The sequence below is a fragment of the Balaenoptera musculus genome, chromosome 12 (assembly GCF_009873245.2).
Source record: "Balaenoptera musculus isolate JJ_BM4_2016_0621 chromosome 12, mBalMus1.pri.v3, whole genome shotgun sequence".
Lineage (NCBI taxonomy): Eukaryota > Metazoa > Chordata > Mammalia > Artiodactyla > Balaenopteridae > Balaenoptera > Balaenoptera musculus.
In genome coordinates, this window is record NC_045796.1 from 2,074,213 (window position 1) to 2,099,413 (window position 25,201).

Genomic DNA, 25,201 nt, shown 5'->3' on the forward strand with positions numbered 1-25,201 from the left:
TCAACGTAAACAACTCAAATACAGAAAAGCATAAGGAGGAGGGGAAAAAAATCTGTGAGGTAAGTATATTTTCCTGATCATGCTTTCTATAATTATGCATTTATTTTACATAAGAAGGTGCATGGCTTGATCACATGTAACATTTTAAAGTCTTCTGTTCCTCTCCCTCCCCTCATGTAGGTAGTTAAGCTGGTGTGTATCCTTCCTACGCATGTACCTTTCTTGGTGCTCACGTATACATACACACAGAATTTTGTTGTTTGGCTTTATTGTATGGTGACTTTTTCCAAAAATAGGGTATTTTATAAAATGTAAATATGTCAAAATGTTTCATAATGACAAGGTATTCAAAATATTCCTTAAGTGATGAGTATTTAGTTTATTGCTATAACACACAACACTGGGGAAAAAAGTCTTTACAGAAATACACTCAGGAATTTACTGGCTATTTGTTTATTTTGACGTTATAAGTAATACTTACCACCGTACTTCTAAAGAATATTTTCAATCTCAGACATCACCCCCACTCTGAAACGCGTGCTGCGGAGGATGGCCACACAGCGATCTCCCAGACGCTCCTTCCCCGTCGCCGGGGACTACCTTCTGCCGTGCTAGAGTCTGTTCTGCGATACCCTGTTTGTCTCTTTCTTGGCCTCCGCCATGATTTTGCTGGAGAATGTCCTCCAGCACCTTACTGAGAAAGGCTGCGCGGGTGGTAAATTTTTGCCGTGTGTGTCTTGAAACGTCTTTATTCCACCCACCCAACGCTTGACTGAGAGTCTGGGCTAGAACTCAGTTCCCTGTGCATCAGAAAGCCCTGCTTCACTGAATTCCAGAGTCCATGGTTACTGCTGAAGTGACTGGTGCAACTGTGTCCCCCAACCCTTTATACAAGCCCTGAATCTTCTTCTTTGGGATCATTATCCTCTCTTTTTCTCTAGTTTCCTGCAGTTTCACTACACCTTGGTTTGGGCCTTTTTCAAAGCAACTGTCCCATTAGTTAGTGGGCCTGATTTTCAACCTAGAGACTCAAATCCTTCAGTCCTGGGAGACGGTCTAGCATTGTTTCTTTGGTAACTTCTCTCTCTCCATTTCCTGTTGCTTTTTCTACCTGGTCCTCCCTGGGCTAAATTTTGAGATATTCTGCACCGATAATCTAAATTCCCGACCCCCCCTCTTTCTGTCCTCTGGCAGATTTCCTCCGCTTGCCCCTCCATCCCTCCATCGACATCCTGCCCCCACCCCCTATTTACCTGGGCTTCCCGGTCCCCAGGAGCCCCCCGCACGCTCTCCTCCCTGTGCTCCGGATGCGCCATCCGTCCTGCCGCCGAGCCTCTTAGCTTTCCCACACTTCCATCTGCTTTGTCTCTTGTATCTCCGGGTTCTCTGATCTGTCTGTGTTGGTCTGTCTTTCATTTTAAAGGCATTTGCAAATGTCTACTGAGTCTGGGCCGTCCACTCACACTGACAGCGAGTCACAGGAAAGTGGACGGCACTGGCGAGGACGGCTGCTGGACCAGACGTCCGAAGGTCAGCTTCCGTACAGACCTTTCTTCTCTGACCAGAAAGTGCCTTCTGGGAGGAATCCTTCAGTCTTCTGGGCACAGCCTTCCCCTCCATCCTCCTGCTTGTGGTAAAGACCCTGCTATGCCAGCGGCCCCCAAGGCCAAGGCCTCCTCCCCCATCCGTTTCACTCGGGCCTTCGGATGGAGAGACGACGCAGTAGCTGGATGGGAAGGCAGTCTGCTGGAGGCTACTACTGCCTATAAAAACTTTCCACCCAATTTGTTTTCAGCCCAATTTTCAACGCCGCCTCAGAACGTGCTAGAGCCCCTCATGCCTGAGTCTGCTGGGGGCTGGGATACAGGCAGCTGCGTGCTTCCCCTCGGCCGGCCCCCTCTGCAGGTCCAGCAACTTAGATACAAACCCGCCCGCTTCCTCAGAATCTCATCGACAACGGCTCTGCCAGCCCTTCACTCATCTCTTTGTCCTCGCGCACGTCCACGGGGCTTTATTCCTTTTTTGTCATCTCAGTGGAATAAAAACATCCGTTTCCTCATCTATTTTCAGATGAAAACTGGGTTTTATTCATAAAATTACAGATCTACCAAATGGTTTTTCCAACTGAATATAAAGTCTTAGCTTTTCAGAAAAAAGAAAAAAGCCATAAAACTCAAGCAAGGCCTTTTATTTAATTCTCTCTGTAGCAACACTAGAAAACACTGCTGAGAGCTTACAGAAGACCACTCACTCTGTCCACAGCCTGGAAGACTGAACATTGTTAGGATTCTGATTCATCTACAGAGTCAATGCAAACCCAGTCACGACTCCAGCAGGTTTTATGTAGAAATTGGTAAGTTGGTTCTAAAATTTATTTGTAAATGCAAATAACCTAGAATAACCAAAGCAATTTTTAAAAGCAAAAGGAGAAAGCAAAATTGGGACTTTATATGATTTTAAGACTCACCATAAATCCACAGTAATCAAAACAGTTTGGTGTTGGCGAAAAGATATAAGATATATAAATGAAACAGAACAGATTCCAGAAATAGAACCAAACATATATGGCCAATTGATTTTCAACCAAGGTGCCAACGCACTCAGTGGGAGAAAAGAAAGTCTTTTTTTCTCTATCTGTACAGAAAAAAATGAGCATCGACCCTAATCTCACACCATACACAAATGTTTCCTTGAAATGGAACACACAGACCCAAATGTAAGACCTAAAACTATGAAACTTCTAAAATAAAATATAGGTAAAAGTGTCTGCAGCCTTGGAGGAAGCGAATTCTCATACAGCAAGTACAGAGCACTAAAAAGTTAACAAGTTGGACTTCAACAAAATTAATAAATTGTTACTCATTGAAAGATACCATTTTAAAAATGAAAAGACAAACCAAGCCACAGACTGGGAAAAAAATATTCGCAGTACATGTACCATACACAGGACTTGACATGTATATAGATAATCAGGGAAACTCAAATTTCTTCCACAATGAGATACAACTACACCCATCAGAAGGCCTAACAGTTAAAATGGTTGACCAAACCAAGCATGGGTGAGGGGCAGAGCAACGGGACCTCTATACATGACTGTGGGGAGGCAAATGGTATAATCAGGTTGGAAAAGAGTTTCTTTAAAAGTTACACATACGCCTCCTGTGGAGCCACTCACTTGCGTATTTACTCAAGAGAAAAAGTACTTCCATGAGAAGACCTGCACGTGTATGCTCACAGCAGCTTTACTGTAAGAGCCAAACACTGAAAACTGGAAACAATGCAAACTCTATCAACAGGTAAATGGATGAACAAAGGGTGACACAGCCATACAATGGAACACAAAAGTACAAAGAGGCGCAAGGGAACCTCTGAAGGTGAAGGAGATGTTCCTTGTGCTGACATGCCCGAACTGATGGTATTATAAACTTTACATACATGCAATACACTGTGCTTTAATTATTTCTCAATAATCTTGGTGAGGGCAAGAACTAAAACAAGTAACCACACTTTCATTATTTAATAATCAATTGCTAAGATGAGAGAAAGAAGGATATCTTCTTAAAAAAATCTACTTCCAATGAGATTCTGACAGAGAACTAATGGTTATAAAGAAGTTATTACATACTTGTGACTGACTTAAAGGTTAAGAATTTTCCAAAAAGTTTGTCTTAGAAGAGAAAATCTGCTTGGTTTTACTTAGTGTCACCAGTTCAACTCTGAGGCGTAAAATTTCACTGTATTTCTTGAGTACCAGGGTCAAAGATACACCCTTTATCTCCAAGAAATTATGGATGACTACTAAACCTATCAGCCAAATGTTGGTTAATGATGAACAGCAAACCAAGATTTATTTAAAGTTGGGTCGTTATGACACATCTTAGTAAAAACCCTAAGAAAAAAATCATTAAAGCAGATTTTACTAAAATAAAATTGTTACCTATATATATGCAAAATAAAAACTGGAAGGATATACATCAAAATGTTAATAGCGCTTATCCTTTGGTATCAGAACTATAGAGGATTTTCTTCAATTTGCCTTTTTATACTTTTCTTAGTTCACAGCAGGAACACATATTACTCTTGTAATGGAAAGGAGAATGTTGTTTCTTATATATATTTATGCATGGTTTCAGTTTACCAGATTCTAAGTGATACAGTGTGGAGAAATTCAACCTAAGTTTAACTTCATTTAAAGAATATCTTTCCATTTAAATGCAAAGTTCTAGCACGTGTAATATGGGTAAGTACCGACGTGGCAGGTACTCACGCGGGCAATGCAATAATCCTTAGGATTTTCTTTCTCCAGACCGTACTTCTCTAAAGCTTCAGCCACAGCGAAGTCTGCAGGATCTGTGGTAGACAGCAGGATCGTCTTGTAGGGAATATTTGGTTTTAAACTATCGGCATAAATTCTCAATGTTCCACCTGAAAAAAACATTGTGACATCTTTGATCACAACTTTTATTCCAATAACAGAGATCTGTATGCTAATTCTATCCCCACTTCCTGGTAGGTGACACACACTGGCAGGGACATGCTGACCCAGTGATCCTGTGCTAGACAGGGTGAGTAATTCTGTGTGACTAGGCTGTTTCTGTCCTCCCTGCAAGCCCACGCAGTTTTTATAATGACGAACTGATATCCACTGTGGGTAAAGGACAGAAAGGGAAGAAACCCCGGAGTTTCTGGAAAGTGCTGTTCTTTCTTCGATTGCTTTCTCATTGCCTTACCTATACAGCGTTAGACATCTACTTCCCCCATTTCCGCTACTTCCTGACCAACAATCTGAAACTTAAAAACCCCAAACAATATTAATCCCACCAAATAACTCAGTTTTTTAAAAAGTGAACCAGAAATCAGGACATTTCAGGTGCTGGAGTCCAAAGACATTTCATAAGGAACCTGCCACCAAGGCACCGGGCTCTATTTACATTTCCAGGTGCTGCAAACCAGAATGTCATTTCTAGCTGTGAACTCATTTGGGAGGAAAGAAAGTCAACTAGAGCAGAGCAATTTGGATATCCTTAGCTTTTCTTTTTGTTAGTATATTTCTTTTTAATGCAATCCTACATATGCTATATTACTGACATTTCTGGTGTCATAATTTGCTTTTTACTTATGATCTAAGATTTTTAAGCCCTAAAATCTTAAGTCTAGCTGAAAGACTACTGGGGGCAGGCAGGCAACTCAGGCAAGGTGCCACAGCCCCATGCTACGTGGGACCTCGGGGAGGCTTCCCGACTTCCTTTTCTCACCTCTAAGTTAAAGAGCTAGATTAAACATCTGTGGATCTCTTGAAGCAAATTCTAAATTTCTATGACTCCTTTTTGCCTCTTCTGAATTCTAATGCAGTGATTCTGGCTACTGAATATTTCTCACGCCCTCTTTTTCAATAAGTCTGGCACACCCTGCATTATGACAACTTGACTACAATAAAATAATGCTGGTCTTTTAAGAATAATCAGCAGTGACACGGGGAGGGGGAAGGGTAAGCTGGGACGAAGTGAGAGAGTGGCATGGACATATATACACTACCAAATGTAAAACAGATAGCTAGTGGGAAGCAGCCGCATAGCACAGGGAGATCAGCTCGGTGCTTTGTGACCACCTAGAGGGGTGGGATAGGGAGGGTGGGAGGGAGGGAGATGCAAGAGGGGGGAGATATGGGGATATATGTATATGTATAGCTGATTCACTTTGTTATACAGCGGAAACTAACACACCATTGTAAAGCAATTACACTCCAATAAAGATGTTAAAAAAAAAAAAAAAAAGAAGAATCAGCAAGCCCAGGCTGGTATTATTAGACTGCGGACCTGCTGACACAGGCCAGGGGTCAGGCTGTCTCCAAACTCACAGGGATTAAAGCCCGCCCCCCACCGCCCGTCCCAACGCTGAGGACACAGCACAGACTGGTCACTGTCCTCGGCGCCAAACAGCTTGCAACCTGACTGCGGGGTCGAAATCAGGGGGAGAAAACGAACAAGAAACAACATGAAGACATAAAATATGACATCAGAAACACAAAACGTAGGGGAGGGAAGTAAAAAATGCAGATCTTTTACAATGTGTGTGAACTAAATGACTACTAGTTTACCACAAGTAGATATAGATCAACATATACGAACCCCATGGTACCCACAAATCAAAAACCTACAATAAACACACAAGAACTAGAAACAAAAAGACACAAGAGTACCACTAAAGAAAATCATCAAAATACAAGGGAAGAAACAGAAAGAAGACATGAACAGAGAAGTACAAAAACTAGCAGAAAAGAAGTCATAAAATGGCAGTAAGTACATACCTATCAATAATTACTTCAAATGTCAATGGACTAAATGCTGCAATCAAAAAACACAGGATGGCTGACTGGATAAAAAACCAGAACCACCTATGTGCTGCTTACGAGAAACTTACTTCAGAGCTAATGACCCATACAGACTGAAAGCGAGGGGAAAGAAAAAGGTATTTCATGCAAGCAGAAATGACAAGAAAATGGGGGTGGCAATACTCCTATCAGACAAAATAGACTTTGGAGCAAAGTCTATAACAAAAGACAAAGACGGGCATTATAAAATGATAAAGGGATAAACACAAGAAGAATACTCAATTCATATATATGCACCCTATACATGAGCACCTAACTATATAAACAAATACTAGCAGACATAAAGGGAGGAACTGACAATAACACATTAGTAGCAGAGGACCTAAATCCCACTTACATCCATGGACAGATTAATAAGTAAATAAATGGATACAGTCTAATTTGAGAGGTTTTTAGTTTAAAAGCATAATACCATAGTATCATCACAACAGAAATACATACCTCCCAATTTCCTAAGGAAGGAGAGATAGAAGAAAAGTTAACACTTTAAAATTCTACCATCGACTAAAATCTGTTTGTATAAATATACATTTCAGTTCTAAAATTAAGGAAGGATTATTCCCCTCTTCAGAAGATGAAGAAAGCGTGGCCCACGGAACACAAGGGTCCCTACCGGAACCCAGCTACAGAGTCCGTGTCCTAGCACTCCACACCTCCAAGGCTGTTCACAAGAAAACTGAGGCAGAAGGGCTGACTCCCAAGGGCATTCTGAGGTCAATTACACTTGGAAGACATCAAGAAAGTAAATACATCTGAGTGTTAAAAATACTTTATGAGCTCTGGGGCCAAGGCTTGTTACAAGTTATGACTTCTGATGTGCCGTGAAGTGAGTCAGACAGATCTCTTTAAGTACGTCATCAGAACTTGGGGAACCAATGCTCGGGTTAACAAGACAGGAAAATTACAGACTCGGCTGTTACTCTCAGGGAAACTTACCCACCCGTGACAACATTCTTCACCAACCTGAGAGCTAAGCTAACAGCCTCAGTAGGTTATAAGGATAGAGTTTTCTAAGTTGTTTATTAAAAACCAACCAACAGGACACTTGAACTTACTATATTTGACTGCCTTAATATTAACCACAAACAGCTATTCTGCCAACAGTATCCAGTTTTTTAGGGTTTCCTAGGAGCTTGTACAGAAAAATGTTCCTTCCACCCAACCATCCCTGTAACAGACAAGCTCTACTCTAGTGGGTGTTTTGCTGTTTCTTCTCCTAATTCTCTGGAGGTCATGTTCCTGTTTTCTCGGCCTACTTCCCAACAATGGCCGTGTATTACCTGTATACTTCCTACCTCCACCAAATCTCTTCCATGCCCATGACGTTGCATCCCGAGAACAGCTTGCTCCCGAATCTCTCTCTCCACCTGGCACTGCTGGCTAGTACTCCGCCACCGAGCTGGCAGCCTAAAGGCATTCCCCCCGCACCACGCCGGCCGCTCCCAAGACACACAGACGAAGCCCGTCTTCTCCTCCGGATGCTCCTTCATCCACAGACCCACATCCATCCTGCTCAAAGCAGGGCGTCATCCTGAAGGCCTCCTCTCCTCAGAAAACTCAGGCTGGTGCTGCTTCCAGATCATTCTCTCTCTTAACATTGCTCCCGCTTTTCTCTCTTCATGGCCACTGGCCCCGACTGAGCTCAGAGACTCGGTCCTTCCGGGGCCACACAAGCCTTCGAAGGGGGACACCTGCTTCTGACCACAATTCCCTCAAATCAACCCTCGATTCTGCTCTCAGAGTAACCGCTCCAGATTGGACGCCTGGGCTAAACTGAAAGCGTTCTCAATCCCTAGCTTAAAACTCTTTCAGCAGTTTATTAACCGATCGTATCAAATATTTCCATCAAAGTACCCCCAATGGCACAGGAAAACAAATGTGGATCTCTGGGGACACAGGCTGAAGTTACCTGCAAAAAGTTTCCGGCTTTATCTTAACAACATACGTAACGTTGCATCCTGACCCACATTAAAGACACACTTTTTATAAAAAGATTTTGTTAAGTTACTTATAAAAACGGACACTCTAAGCCAGCTATCCTTAGTCTGACTCACATACTCCTGAGCCTATACTTGAATATCCCTCAAGGGGTCACTGAGGAGGTTACTTCCGGAACGACGCCAGACTCCTCCCCGTGCTCGGAAGCGCGGTCAGCACGTGGCAGGTACCGCTGAGCATTCTCGCCCTTCCTAAGACTTTACTACATTTCTCTTTCCTCACCTTTGTAGTTTCTCCCTCCTTTCTCCTTACTTTCTTTTTCTTGTCTTTTTCAATTCCTGATTGAACAAGACAGAATATATACAAACAGATAATCATTTAGGTCTCAAAAGCCATCTATCAAATTATTTATAGAACTAATAAGTCTCTCAGTGTCCTAGTTTTTTTGAATCACCGATACTATAATTCCCATGAAACGTATAATTAAGACTCAGTTCACACAGGCACAAAGGGTCAAAACAAACATGTGATGCTGGAGAGACAACCAGGTTTCAGGGCCGGCTCCCACCGTGGCTGGTGCTGTATGACACGCCACCCTAACACAAAGCTCTGAGCGAGCTCACAAGAAATGGGGTCACCAGCAATTTCTGTCAAGTGGGCAGAATCAAGCAACCACGCATTTCAGAACCATGGTCCACAGACTACCTCGTGAATGGAGATAAGGTAAGAGAGACCACTAATAAAATAGAGAATAACGCCGCTCCCACGAATATGACGCGAGTGAGGGCACAGCTTCCCCTGACAGATCCAACCTGCTGCCACATAAACATATCGGATAATAAGAGGGTCTGGATAGGGACTAACACCCTTTGACTCAGCCTTGGAGCCGAGAGAATGGCCCACAATTAAGCAACCTTCCCAACCAAAACTGCTATAAATCCGGCTTCAGAGAAAAGCCGCCAGTCCCAACACTCAAACGCTAAAACTAGTGAGTAAGCTAGCAGGTGCGCAGCATGCAACAGGGTGGCGCTCCGCCCTTAAGCGCCTGAGTGCAGCGCTCCAGAAGAGCCACAGAGGCGATGACTTACCAGGTCAGACATCTTTAGGAAAGCCTGGATCAACGATACAGCCTTCTAATACAATGATTTTTTTCGAAACAAATGATTATGCTATTATTTTTTAACAAGTAAAACTACTTTATTTTACTTGCTGAGTATAATTACAGGTTAATTACAAATAAAAGTTTTATATCAAATGGCTAAAAATACACAAAACCAATTTATAGCTCACAGAGTAGTCATGTGTTTTAACTTCTCGTTTTAACCTTTATTTCCCTCAGCAATACAGGCTGATCTCCAGGAAACATCACAGTGGGACATGTGTACAGGATGTTGCCTTTGATTCAAGGCGTCCACAGGGACAAAAAAGCTGGACTTCTCTAAATGTACCTTGTTCTGCAGACGTGACTTCGAAACTGTTAAACAACACTAAAATTTAAAGAAGCAAACCTTCAAAGTCAAAAGGAAAATAAAACAAATAAACCTAAGTGCAAGTCAATGTGGGTATATAATCACATACACAGGAATCGAATATGCGATTTCAAACACAGCACAGATTTCACAAAAGGCTTAAAATGTTTTCAGTATCATATTGTTATTAATAATAGCCCTATTTTGATTTTGGTATTATAACTGATTAATATAATTATGTTGTAAATAATTATTCTGTTGTTCTTAGGAGGAAGAATTTTACCTTGAGAAAAGACACCCAGATTTTCTAAAATCAAAGTAGTAAAAAACCAAGTATTTCCTAAGCTCTGTCCGCTAAACAGGCTTAGAAGCAAAGACTAACCAGTAACAGGGAGCACTGCTAGCAACCAGATACTCATCCCAGCAAAAGGAGCAGGATTCCTCCGAGCAAGAGCCGACTCCTAGGCTGGGGCAGGAGAGCACGAGGTGAGCAGACACCCCATCCTACAGGGAAGCTCTCAAGATCACTGGGCCATGTCACAGACTCGGGCGCCAGCTGGAAGACAGCCCCGCTGGCTCGAAGCGACCATTCAAGAATCAGCAAGGTCAATAACCGCAACAGATGGACAAACATTGAGAAGCTTTACATCCATGAGCTTATTAAAATTTTACAAACCACTGCTCACCTGCGGATGACACTAAGGTGAGTATTTCTGTCCCACCGCCTCCCACCAAAAACCCTAACCCTGTATCTGTATCTAATCAAGGAAAACAAGAGGAAAAAAGCGGTAAACCGCACAACAGGATGCCGTCAGCAAAACCTACAAGACATTCAACCTAGGGTTTTAAAACAAACCAACAAATAAGCAAAGTGAGAGGTAAAATACAAGAGAGGAGAGGGGATTTTAGAATGAAAGACATAAAAGACAAATTGATCAATTGCAAATGCAATATTTAGGTTTTATTTGTATCCTGACTCAACTAAAGGAATTATCTGAGGCAATCAGGAAGATCTGAACAATGACCAGGTATCTGATGATTTTTAAGGAATTACTGTCAATTCTTTTCTATGTGAAAATGGTACTATGGTTTGCTTTATTTTTGTTTTTGCTTTTTTAGAATTGTTACCTTTCAGGAAAATATATCAAAATATTTATGGATGAAATAATGAGAAAGTTGGGATTTGATTCAAAAATAACACAGTCTGGGAATGAAAGCAATATCTGTAGAAGCAGAGATGAAACATGTGTTAATTATGAAAGCTTGCTTGGTAATAAACACATGGGAAGTTCATTATATCTCTATTATTTTGTATATATTTGACATTTTCCAGAATTAAAAAAAAAAAAAAAAAGCCATACTGGGGATAAATACGTAACTAAACGTATTGAAGGCAAAACTGACTTTGCACCAGACACACATGGCACACACTTGCTATGAACAGGCTACATCACCCATTAACTTTACTTATTCAAGGCCTCATGCATATATAAAAAGGATTATTAAATTAATAGACTTTACAACAGATATAACAGAAAAACAATTCAAAGTCTGCACCTGAATCAGGTCGCCCATCTGAGCTCCGAAATTCCTGCATTCTCTTTTCCAGTTTTTGTTGTCTCCGTCGTTTCATAACCACCTCGGGATTAGAAATTGTTCGGGTAAAGCTAGTTTCAGGCATGTCTTTGTAAACCTCAGCAGCCAGTCGAGAATTTTCACTGTAAGGAAAAAATGGCAATCACAAGATTTTTTAAATTTTATATTAGAAACAATTATACTGAAATCATACGAAACTCAAAATGGCAGATGTTATTTGGCTACATAGTTCTGCCATGTACCATTCACCATGTGCTAATTACTACGGATAAAGAATAAATTTCCTCTCAATACAAGCTAAAATACTGAACTAAGCAGAAATTTATAATTACAATTTTATAGTGAGTTTCTAGAACTTAATTATTGAGTATTCATTAATAAAGCTAGAAGAAAAATGTATAAATTATACATTTCAGTTATCTCTACCACGGTTATCTTAAAATAGACTAAATGAGGGATACAACATGCCAACCACTAGAAATAAAGGACTGAACATACTTTAGTTTAGTAAAAATCTGTCTTCAAATTACAGTAAATCTTGAAGAACTCAAACAGCCTGATTTTTTAACAACTAAGAGATTTACCACCATTCACTCTCTTGAAGCTAAAGTTTTAAAAGGAAATTGCTCCAAAAGTTCCTATAACGAGTCAACTGTATAGAATGATGAGTTGAAAACTAAATATTTAGGTAAGATTGATATGCTTGACTAAATTTTGATAAATATACTTTAAGGATGCCATTTTTAAAATCATAAAATAATTTCATTAAGTCACTCAAGCTTCAAATCAATCAAGTTAAACTTAACTCATTTTAAGTAGCTCATTTCCTTAACACAAATAATTTATCCCCCTATAAACTAAATAAATAGAACAAACTGTAGCCAAAGTTTTAAACTCTCCTTTTCCTTGATATTTTTCATATATGAACAATCTATGTATACAAGTTCTTTCTCTTGCATAAATACACTAAGTAGAGCCTTACTATGTAATACTATAGTCAAGAGTTCATGTGCATCCCATAGGCGTCTCTGCCTAACAGATTAATATCTAAATCCATTTTGGATGCACTCTACAATGGGCTCAAATTCCCCTCTAAAATAAACTCCCTTCACCGACAAATGGTTAATATCCTCAAGACACACACAACACTTAGAATCAACCAAAAAATGGAAAAAAGACTTGAAGAGGTCACCGCAGCAGCAGCAGAATATAAAGTTAATAAACGTGCAGAGCGACATCTACCTTGTTAATGATACAGTAAGCTCGAGTTATTTAAGGTCTCACATACTGCAGAGACCGTACTCTGCTCTGTTACACTCAGCAGTACTAAGGATATGGAAATGAGAGGGCACGTGGGCTGTGGAGACCTTTCCAGGGGCTGTCTGGCAACACAAGCATCCCAAGGTGTCTCTGAGCCATTCTTCCAGAACATTTCCTTAGGAAATATTCACCTGAGTCCTCAAAATTGTAAAAACAAGGATATTCACTGGAGTATCATTTATAATACCAAAAAAACCCTGTAAACTATCCACAAGTACATGAAAAGGGCTGGTTTCATAAATTATAGGAAAACTATATGATAGAATACTGCACAATCATTTAAATTATTTAATATGTATGTTTTTTGGTGAAAAAATATATATTTTGACTATGTGTATTTACGTGAAATACATATAATTTTAGTGGAAAAATGTCATGTGAAAAGTTCTGGTTTCAAAAGACTGATTATACTTGTTTAAAAACTCTCTACATAGATATATGAAGCGTACATACTTGTGTTGCATAAACAAACTACGGCTCTCTTTGGGTTCATACGTGACAAGAAACTCCTTTTCCCCTTCTGGCAAATCTACCTACTCTGACTTTCTAAAATAAGCTGTAAACAGAATACTACGCCATCAACTCCAAGGCAAGGAAGAGGCCTAAGAGAAACCACGACAACAGAATGAACTGAACTGAGCGCTCACGAGGCCACACCGAGGCCAGGAGGCTCCACGTGAGGAGGAAGGCCAGCTTCTGCTCACGTCTCCTTTCTGTTACAGCGAAACACAGCGGTTTCCCTTATTCCCTCAGCTCCGAGGTCAGAAGCTCAAATCCCTTCAGACAGGTAAAGACACCTGTGATGGGGCTGCTGGGAGAGAATAAGGAATGGGGCGGGCGGGGGCTGGAGTGAACCTGATGGTGCATTTGAGCCTGAAAAGCGAACACCAGCTTTTCTCACTGGCCTTGCCAACCTCTGATCAGGTGTTAAGCGTACCCGAGGTGTCTAAGAATCCACTGCTGCCTTAAGGACCAAAACAACAGCAATGAGAGGAAAGGCCAGGCAGAGGTGAAGAGCACCCTGACACCCACGGTCTCCCCAGTAACAGCAATACTGTCCGTCAGGCCGCATCTTTAAGAAGCCCGAGCACCGCGAGGCCGGTTCTGTGAGCAACGCGTGCTGCGCAGTCGGAGCCCCACCGGCTTCCCTCGACGCCGCGGAGCCAGCACACGCCCAGCGCGCTCCACTGACACGCACCCTCTTCGGCCTTCACCTGGTAACTCAGTGAGGTCCGCTGCACGAAAAACACTGGGCTTAGAACACAAAGAAACAGGAATATTTCCTAAATTAACTTACGTGTCATCCCCATGGAAAGGTCTATCGTCTCGATCAGACGCCTGCCTCATTGCCTCTTTTTCTCTCTTCTTTTTTTCCTTCTTTTCTTTCTTTGAGAGAGTTCTCTTGAAGTTCTGGATAACACCTTCTTTCTCCTGCTTTTCAGGTCCATTACTTTGAGCCTTCTGATAAAAGTAACATTATCACTACACTGGCTATGACACAGAATGACATAAAGCTGTCTATGGCTTAGCTAACTTCACCTCACACGCTGCGGCCAGAAACAGAACCACTGGAGCCGGGGAAGGTCTGGGCTGAGAAATGCTCTTTGTCTCGATGGGCCGGCAGTTCCGTGAGTGTACTGATCAAAACTTACACATTCAAGGTCTCATTTCACCCTGTGTAAATTTTATCTTAATTCAAAACTAATAACCAAGGAAGCAAACACACAAGAAAATCCAAACCCAGTTAGAAAACTGGGGTTGGAATCACACCAGTTTATTTATTATTTTTAGTAAATAAAAATCCAAATAATTTACAGGAAGTAACTTAAATAAAAGGAAACTAATGAAAATATGGAAATAACTAAGTGTTTGAATCATCATCTACTTTAAATATGTCTTCTTTAACTTCAAAAGAAATGTTAAGAGTAGCCCTAATAAACTGGCTTTTATGAAGCAAAGTTATAAGTATTGTGTTTGTGCAAAAACTTCTAATTTCTTTTCCAGATCTTACTTATTTGTTTCCTTATTCTTAATTTATAACTTGGCCTGCCAGCAGATGACACAGAGACAGATTATTTTTTATATGACTTCATAGGTTGGCTGGTAAAGAATCACGGAAAATAAAAGATTATCTTATTGGGGGCTTCCCTGGTGGCGCAGTGGTTGAGAATCTGCCTGCCAATGCAGGGGACACGGGTTCGAGCCCTGGTCTGGGAAGATCCCACATACCGCGGAGCAGCTGGGCCCGTGAGCCACAACTACTGAGCCTGCGCGTCTGGAGCCTGTGCCCCGCAACGGGAGGGGCCGCGATAGTGAAAGGCCCGCGCACCGCGATGAAGAGCGGTCCCCGCACCGCGATGAAGAGTGGCCCCCACTTGCCGCAACTGGAGAAAGCCCTCGCACGAACCGAAGACCCAGCACAGCCAAAAATAAATAAATTAATTAATTAAAAAAAAAAAAAAAAAAAGATTATCTTATTGGGAAAGAAAACTGCCCTCTGCTTTGTGAGTGAGCATCTCCGTTTCCCTGCAAGCTACTCCAGCACCCTGCTGTCATCCTGACCCCAGAAGAGTTCTACTACATAGCAAGCAGGGTCTGTGGCTCCGTGAAAAGGTACATCAGCTGAAATCATGGTGCAGAAACAAAATAAAACATGGACACACACACACACACAAAAGTATCCATTCGCCACAAAGGCAATAAAAGTCCCTGGAGCGCAGGAACAGGAACACACAGGACATGGCACAGACAACGTGAAAACCGCTGCCGAAAGTAAATAATGGTACTTTCCCCTCAGTCTGCTGGGGCCAAAAATTAAATACAAGATTTTTCTCAAAATATTCTTAACTTCTGCATTTGCTATCACTTGTCAATACTGAATTCTAGTGTAGGAGGCCACTTGACTTAAAACAGAATTATAATTATTTTAAAATTGTATCAATATTTCATAGTATTCCACATAAAAAGAACAGTAGCACAGGAATTCCAGACATCCTACTACCTGAGAAAGTTTTAGACTCACTCTATTTCATCATCCAAAGAAACTCAAGAAAGTTTACTAATTTCTAACCTTACACATATAACATGAAAAGGGTCTTAAATATGCCTTATTAAGTTGTATCTAAAAGTTCACATATAAATAGGTTATTAAAGTTTTATTTTCCCTTCTGATTCTTATTAAAACCTATTTTGACTTTATAATTTAGGGAAAAAAACCTGAAGCTGATTTGAACATTAAGCCTCTTAGGAACAAAAGCTTACATAACTCTTCTTTGAAAAGGAAGGAGTAATATTTTGGATTATTCAGTGAAACAGAGGATGAAGCAGGGAGAAGCTGGGCTACTTTTAAATTATGTTCCAGGACGGGGGTAAAAGGGTAGTTTCAGAAGAGAAGCGAAACAGAGAATGAACCCCTCCGACACGACACGCGGTCAGACACAGGCCAGGCACAGCACGGGCCGAGACCCAAGGCCTCACCTTAGCAGGAATGGCATCGTTCTCATTCTTAAGAACAAATCTGCCCTCTCGATCATCCTTATTCCAATTCAACTGCACAACAAGGGGTTTCTCGTCTATATCCAATCTTCTTTCTTCTTCACAACATGAAAAGAAAAAAAAATAAGCCATGGTTATCTAATGGCACTAGCCAATACAACATTCTGATACACATTAAATTTTATAGACAAAAAATACCTAATTACCTTGATTACTTACTGATAGGCTGAAGTGTAATTCACAATGTGAAGTTAGAGTTGCAATGACTAATTCAGTATTTTGGTGCTACTGTATGTGTACTACCACGTGTCCAATGCCAGACACGGACCAGGCACAGCTTCCTGACAACACTTAGAATCTAACCCAGAAAATAAGAGAAATACACATGGACTAGAAAAAAATATAAGCAGGGCTTTGCCATACGTTTGTTTCTATAAATCAAATTCTCTCACATACAACTGGAAAATACGGAAATAATGCTAGTATCACACAGAAGTTCCACTGATTCATGGGATTTTTCTTCTCATATTAATGTTAAGATGCTGTCAAGAAATGGCGCCACCGTCATCAGTCTGGAAGTGATCACAGCACTCTCCCTCCTCCCCCTGTACCTCTGACTCTTGTCTCCAAATCGCACGCGCCTCGACCCGCACAGCCCCTCCCACCTTGAAGCACCAGCCTTTTCTCTGTCGATGAAGTGCTATGTTAAGTGACTACTCCCTTCCTTATCAGAAACCTAACAAGCCTCATGGCAGCCCACTGAGGGCCCTACACAGCCTGACCACCTACTAAAAGCTGAGAGCTGGCAAAGACTACCCAGGTAAACGCACACAGGATGCACCACAAGGAGGGCAGCAAAGATAGGAAGCAGTGAGACCAGACGGGGTGGATTACAATGGTACAGGAAGCAAGAGTCAACGGGGCAAACTGAGAAGATGGAGATTTACAGAGGTTTTTAGTAAATATTATAGGTAAACAGCAGTGTTAATGATCAGAATACAGGAGAAACAAATTCCAAGTCATTTTATCAACTGAAAATATGAGAAAAGAGTAATAAATCACATACTGGATCAAGAAGTTTCAAATTCCTGCTGCAAACCAAAATTACCAAGTTGTTCGTGTTGCAGAATTTGCACTAGATCAAAATCCCTCATGGCATATTTTTTAGAGAACCAATCTTAAGAACAATTAAGTCTAAATCATAAAAGTCAAACGAAAGCAAGGCGAGCTGCCCTAAAGCATACGTGCCCAACAACTGCATGCAAATATAATTAGGGCCCTGCCACAGCTTTGTAACTTCAGGTATCTTCTGCCTTACGTTAGAAGAGCAGAACCTTTTTTACCTTTCCAGTTGATCTCACACAAGGAACCCTAACGCAGAGAAGGGATGAGAGTGGCGCTCCCACGGTGCCGGGCCAGCGCTCTGGCTCACACACCAGCCGCGGCGTCCAGCGGCTCACTGAGTAGCACGTTACATTTCCAGGCAAACGAGCTACACCTGCCGGATATGGCAGGAGCTGCTGGTCCCCACCAGGTCGCGCACTGTCCCACCAGGGTCACGTCGGGCTTTCCACGGCGCTGTAGAAACAAGCGCTGCCCGCAAACCAATGTGAACAGGAAAGGAGGGCACTGCCCCCGCCCAGGAGCTGGGCAGGACCCAGGAGGCACACGTGCCCCGTCAGGGAGCAACTGTGATTAAGAACGGAATGCAATTTTCAGTTTTCCTTTCATTTGATCTGTACTATTTATTCAAACATCCACCAAGCTGTTAAAGCATAAATCCTGATGGACTTGTCTGAATCTATGCAGTAAAATGACCTGTTAGGCATTTCCTTTGGCCTAGGGATGCCACTAAAAAAATTACTGACACACTACGGGCTCCGTGACCTGAAAGAGATTGAGAACCTGCATGCCAGGGCCTGCTCCTGTCTGAGACCCTGGCGGGGTACGAAGGTGCAGAAGGACACGGCCAGGCTAGCCCAGTGGTCACTACAGGGGCGGGGGGAGACGCGGAACACCTCCTTCTTTACACACCTTCCTTGCGTTTTCATCCCTTACAGTAGTAACGTATTTTACTTTTTAATTAAAAACAAGGGCTTCCCTGGTGGCGCAGTGGTTGAGAATCTGCCTGCTAATGCAGGGGACACGGGTTCGAGTCCTGGTCTGGGAAGATCCCACATGCCACGGAGCGGCTGGGCCCGTGAGCCACAACTACTGAGCCTGTGCGTCTGGAGCCTGTGCCCCGCAATGGGAGGGGCCACGATAGTGAAAGGCCCGCGCACCGCGATGAAGAGCGGTCCCCGCACCGCGATGAAGAGTGGCCCCCACTTGCCGCAACTAGAGAAAGCCCTCGCACGAACCGAAGACCCAGCACAGCCAAAAATAAATAAATAAATAAAAATAAAAGCAGCTATAAAAAAAATAATAAATAAAAAAAAAACAAATCTAGCAAAGAAAGTTTAAAGAAAAAATGTTCTTTAAAAAAAAATCAAACCCATTCCATTTTTAGATCTCAAATCCCAATCTTAGATAGCATTCCAAAGACCTCACTTGGCAGTGTTCAAATGACCCAACGGTGCATCAAGAAGAGGGCTGAAAGTGAGAAATACCTTCTTCCTCTTTGTAACCTATTTAAAAAGATTCTGAGGTAAAAGGAGAATTCAACCTCAAAAAAACATCCAAAATTGAGACCATCCGCTATTGTCAAATTTAGTTTGGGTATTATTTATGTAGGTGATACCCTAGTAACCTTAAAAGAGTGATAAACAAATACAGCCTACCTAATATAATACTGGTAGCATTTGGTGACATCTGAATTCCACACACTACAAAAATTTTAGCCCAATTTCAAACATACAAAGAAAGCTGTACTTTTGAAGATAAGAAAAATAAATTATGTTCAAACAGGTCTTGTGGCTGAAACTTAAACAGGTATTCAAATTGGGCTTGTACTATATACAATCCTTTGTTTACTGCATTAACTGGAATTTGTTATTTTTTTTGTTTAAACAGGTGACTCAGTACTTCAAAAGCACTCAAAAAATTTTATAAGTTTCTACATTTCTAATCAGTTCAATTTCAATTGCCATGTGATATATAGGATACTTGCAGAAATTTCAAATCTTAAAACAAGGAGAAATTAATAACTACATAAGAGAGTTTCCTCAAGATACCCTAATTGTTCCCAAAGAATAACGTTACTGTTTCACACTACAAAAATATTACAGCAAGTATGATAAAACACTGGGTTTTACTCATAAAATACTGTACTCATAAAACACTGGGTTATCATTAATTGTAGTATTATAATCTATGCAGAAGAGTTACATGAAATACTTCTCCAAAATTAAGCAGCTTACTGTATCATCAATGTATGTGACAGATCTGCTGGAGAATTTCAATTATGAAACGTTATGCTACTTATCTTTGGAGAAGTGAGCATATGTAAAACTAATCTATTCATTCTAACTCCCAACAAATGCACCTGCTAGGAACTTATGAGGACATTTCGCAGACATACTCAAGTTTTGCCAACCTGTTAACTGCTTCCCCAGCCCCTCCAGAAAAAGAAAGAGGGGGTCAGCAGTAAAGCAGGACCCCCGGGACAAGTGACTGTGATAGTCTCAAGATGAGCACATATGGCCGACAAGCCCCGTCTGTGTCCACTGACCTCCGCTGACGTGCACTTCGTACAGGGAGTACTTGGGTGATGACAACATCCGCATGTCAGGGCGGAATTTCTCTGCAAGCGTTTCCAGCACGTCCTGAGTGGTGGCGGTACTAGACACCCGGATACATTTTGTTGCAAAGTTCCCAGCAGCTTTATCTTGAAAATAAAATCTCATCACTCCATGGAACTCCAAATCCTAAAAGGAAAACAAAATGATACATTTTTGGAAAAACAACATCCTAAAATGATGTCTTCAAATTTAATTATGTGACTTGGGACGAGTTATTTACAATCTGTCTCCTTCTTACGCGTCTCAAGTACAAGGTAACGGCCGTAGAGCACCTGACGTCAGCGTCTTCAGCAAGCGCCAAGCACACCCGGACAGGCATCGTTTTATCATGTCTTTATAACAACCCAGTGAAGTAGATACTATGATCAAACCCAATTCTCAAGATTTGGTCATTAAAACTCACGAAGTTTGAGGATCTTGCTCAAGCCGTTATGTAGCAAAGCCAGAATTAAACCCAGATCCACTGAACTTTGAAGTCCATGCCTATCTGTCCCTGAGGTCCCATCCCATCCTGAGATTACAAAGCCTAAATGAAGAAGAGACTGTTCTAGAAGCCAAAGGGAAATGTTAACCCCAATCCCACCAGGAATGTGAATAAATGGAAACTCAATGTTAGCGGAATGTAATTGTAAGTCACTTGCAATATGTACTTGCCCCAAATCAACAGACACAATTTAGATTTTTCTTAAAACCTTACTTCTAGAGAAAAATTCGACAGAGTGTCAACCAAAGACTACTTCAAGGCAGGCTGAAGCCCACGCGACTGTGGAAGGCTCCTTCCCATGGCTTACTTTTTTTTTTCTTTTCAATCAATTACGAGATGGTTATTTAAGCCCTTTGCTATCACCATAATAATAAGACTCAGCAGTTCACATCCCACAGACTGGGAACCATTCGCATCAGAGCGAATCCGTTTTTGTTTGGTAGGTTACACTTTATCCAGGGATGCGAGAGGGTGAGGCCCAGGGTTCCTGTGTACCCCGTTATTCCCTTGAACACAGAACAAAGCACAGCTCCCCGCAAACTTCCGAGGAGCACCTGCAACCCCGAGGTTGTGTCCGGCCTCCTGCACCAGAAAGCCTCGGCCGGGGCGCTCCTCAACGCTCGCCTTTCTCTCCCCGCCACGGCCAACACACCAAGTCTCTCCACCTGCAAATGTACCCAGAATCCATCCAACATCTTGCTAAAACCCAGCCAGATGAATCAGTCCACGCCTTCTTCCCTGCAGTGGCTTTCGCTCTCAGGCGTCAAGGTTTTCCCGCGGGGCTCAGCGACCATCACAGTCAAGCTTCTGTCCATGCCCCACTCCACTAGCCTAACCTTCCCTGAAAATTACGAACTGACAAGTATTTATTTGAAGAAAAGTAAGGCAAATGGAATATTATTGATAGAATGGGGTTAATGGTGTAACCATACGAAAGTCAAACCGGAAAAACGAGACTATAAGGCACGTTTCTAGCCCCGAAGCTTTTACTGTGCTCGCCCAGACCCTGCCCACTGGGCCACCCGCCCGCCCTGTTCCCCCTGCCCCGGGGAGAAACACAGGTAAGTGAGCATGTGTGTCAGAAGAACACCGCTGAACCACAGACTCTGGGATGAAGTAGGGCCACGCTTACAGGGTGAGAGCTGAGAGAGCTTAATGAATTCGGAGTCTTCTTTGTCTGGCTTGGGTCAAGCAGCAAAAAAAATTAGGCTGATATCCTTTAAAAATAAGTATCTCCATCTCGATGTTAGTCTGGCAACCCTAAAAGCCGTAAGTAAGGATGCACGGGAGAGATGCCCCTCAACTCAGAATCTGTACACAGGTTCGGGTCAACACCAGTAACAGCCAAGGCTCACTCGGCACGCACTCTGCCCCAGGCACGGCGCTCAACACTCTCTACGTGGCTCCCTTGGCCCCAGGGTCCCCCAGGGGCCCAGCCCCGTGAAATCACTCAGGGACCCCCATTCCAGGTTTCACTCCTCCTACCGACCAACCTCCTCCACAGGCCCCAAGGACAGCACTTCAGAAAACAACACTTAGTCTGGAAATTTGGTTACATACATTTAAGTTTTTATTACGGGAGTCACACTTTTATCCCAGAATTGCGATCCTTTCACCACCGCCGCCCTGAAATCATCTTTACGCTGCCCCTAACAGTCTCCTCTGAAGGCCCACCCTTACACCTCTCTAAATTACCCTCCGTAGCACTCAATCGTTTTGATAACTGGGCCATTCTAAATACATCATTTGTGATGAGAATAAAACAGCTAGATACACCTACAGGTCCCAAAAGACACGAAAGCACCAGCTTCTCTGAGAACTGTCAACAAGTAATTCCCAACTACCGGATATTGAAGGAACAGAGGCAGCATCTGTGGCTGAGAGGGACTGCCCACCCCAACTGGGCAAGAACACAAAGGAAAGCACCTAGAATGACCAGATCGAGGCAAGCCTGGAGACAGTCTCCCGTATCCTTGGTCACCCTCATGAAAGTCCCTCACATACAGATTACTACCCTTTATAGGTAAAAAGAAAACTACAAATATTAACCCTCCATTATTAATGTGGTTCAGCTACTGATCTTATATAAAATGTTGAGATAAAAGGGTTTTTTTTAAATAGAGTAAACCCAAGGTTACAGATACAGGTCTCCAGCAAGCAACAGCTGTCTACAGAGAAGTAGTAATATTTCTACTGATGTTTTTAAAGAAAAAATTCTCCAGGTCTGTAAGGAGTCAATAAAAACTACCTTTGATTTGATTTCATTTGCACTAAATAAGTATTAATAAATAACTATTAATTTAGTTTGCCTGGTGACCTTGACATCACACAGGAACATGTGAGTAGAGTCGTTACCGGGATAGTCCCTTAATAAATTAACACATTAGCATTCTGTTCGATTATTCAGCTAATTTTGGCTGGTGTGAATAAGTCCACAGAATTTTATCAAACCTGAGAAGACTGCTAAAATCAAGTTCCTGAACCTAAAAATTGGGCATGTAGTGACCAAACTAACACACAGTAATAACTGTAACTAATATATATTATGGTCTACCATGTGCCAGATACTGACGGTTCAGCATTTAATTCCCCAAGCTAAGGGTTAGGTACTACCATCATCCCCACTGCACAGGGGAAAAAAGAAAAAGGAGGTCCAGAGAGGCTAAGCACATGAGCTACAATCACACAGCCACCAAGTGGCCGGGCTGCAGGCACCAGAGGAGCCCCGGAAGAAACAAGTGGACAGCTGAGTAACCGAGAGCGAAGGTTCAGAGGGGCTGCAGACCTGGACAGCACGTACTCAGCTGCAGGTGTCCTCACGGCCCCCACTCCCCAGGGGCCCAGCCCGGCGCAGCGGGACACCCGGGGGAGGCACAGCAGGGCAGAGGAGGGCAGGCAGCCCGGCGGAACAGCTGCACCTCTGAGGGAGTCTGCATCACCCACGTGGGCTCGGACGCCCTCAACTATAGAGTGGAAGCGCCAGCAGTGCCTGGGCCCCTTCCTAAGGTGACTTCCTCTCAGCCTCTCCACAGACGGCAGCTCCTCTGAGATGAGGAACTTTCATTCGTAGTTCAGGTCCTCCCTCGGTCTCTAATGCTTCACACATAAAAATCAAAACACATTTGAGTCAAAACTTCCAGCAACAATGTCTGATGCCTCCAGCTGTGGTTGTCTGTTCTCACCTGATCAGAACTCTGAAAAACAAGACTTTACATGTGCAATCAACAGCCAGCTGGAATTCTGATGATGCTGCAGCCGACACGGCTGTAATTTTATAAAGGCAAGTGTTTCCTTAAAAAAGGTTCCTCCCTCCTTAGTGTTGGCTACACCTATTACCCAAGAGAAAACAGGATTTAAAATAAAAGCACTGGGACGCCCCTGGTGGCGCAGTGGTTAAGAATCCGCCTGCCAATGCAGGGGACACGGGTTCGATCCCTGGTCTAGGGAGATCCCACATGCCGCGGAGCAACTAAGCCCGTGCGCCACAACTACTGAGCCTGCACTCTAGAGCCCGCGAGCCACAACTACTGAGCCCGCGAGCCACAACTACTGAGCCCGCGAGCCACAACTACTGAAGCCCGCGCACCTAGAGCCCGTGCTCCGCAACAGGAGAAGCCACCGCCATGAGAAGCCCGTGCACCGCAACGAAGAGTAGCCCCCGCTCGCCGCAACTAGAGAAAGTCCGCGCGCAGCAACGAAGATGCAACGCGGCTAAGAATAAATAAATAAATAAAAGACTTGACCTTAAAAAAAAAAAAACTTTAAAATAAAAGCACTGCTGCAGGGCCTCCCGTATCTGGGTGAAGTGCTGCCTGCTGGCAGCGAGTTTTCAGGGCGAAACTTCTGTCTGGAGCTGGCGGGACAGTAATCGACCCCCTCTCGTCACCTGCGTATCGCGTATCCATCACAACAGGTCAGCGCGGAGGGAACGAAAAGACAATGTAACAACCACTTGGTTCCTTTCCTTGATGGTTACTTTTCCTGACAGGAGAACACCTTTCTTTTTTTCCTCAAGGTATACACTCACCTTTACATAAAGTCTTCCCTGAGAAACAAGATGACTGACGATTACTACAACAGAAATGCAACACCGCTTGGGGTTGTGTTAACCACTCTGAAACAAAAGCATTTTCATGTTTATCAGAAAGAATACAACAGACAAAAAAAAGAGAGAGAAGGCTTATTATGAAATTACATACTGAAGCGCCAAAGCAAGGAACCAAGAGTTAAAGATGAAGACTTGCTTTTAAATATTTTATCAATATCTCATTAGTTAATGACATTGATAATCAATCGGCCTTCTTATGCAAACAAGCAGAAACTCACCAGAGCAACCGCAAACCTCCTTTGGCTCAAGCTAATCAGAACTACTTGCTCTAAAGCTTCAACAAGGCAACCGGGCTCCACTCACGTTTCTTCTCCCCACTTTCAGCAGTTATTTGAAATCCATGTCTTAGCCTGTAGCACAACAATGCTACCTGCAAACAGGTAATCAGCTTCCCAACCCCCATGGAGGACACAGCCACTGACAGGACCACCGCATTATCACACACACACTATTCCCAGGGCTGGTGCCTCCAAGACAGGGGCAAAATGTTAGAAAAGATACAGCCGTGCCTTCAAAACACACATCACTGTACATAAACCATCAACAGCACAACGGCCATCTGACTCACGTTGTTAAAAACAGGAATAACACTTGAATGTCAACAGGTTAGGTAGAGAATGGAAGAAATACTTGAATATGGGTTTCTGCAATCTTACTTGT

At 42.7% G+C, this 25,201-nt stretch overlaps 1 protein-coding gene across 13 annotated transcripts in view; it reads right to left on the reverse strand.

The window, feature by feature from the left end:
* The window catches only part of AFDN (afadin, adherens junction formation factor), a 134,167-nt gene that overhangs the window by 75,445 nt on the left and 33,521 nt on the right, over window positions 1-25,201 (reverse strand). For 8 of the 13 annotated variants that reach the window (XM_036871615.1, XM_036871616.1, XM_036871620.1 and 5 more), the window contains exons 2-6: window positions 19,880-20,075; window positions 16,192-16,307; window positions 14,012-14,175; window positions 11,356-11,516; window positions 4,268-4,425 (exon numbers count right to left, since the gene is read on the reverse strand). In XM_036871615.1, the coding sequence (XP_036727510.1) occupies window positions 4,268-4,425; window positions 11,356-11,516; window positions 14,012-14,175; window positions 16,192-16,307; window positions 19,880-20,075 (795 nt within the window). The remainder of the gene's footprint in view (window positions 1-4,267; window positions 4,426-11,355; window positions 11,517-14,011; window positions 14,176-16,191; window positions 16,308-19,879; window positions 20,076-25,201) is intronic. The other 5 variants (XM_036871624.1, XM_036871623.1, XM_036871611.1 and 2 more) reach the window with 3 other exon arrangements.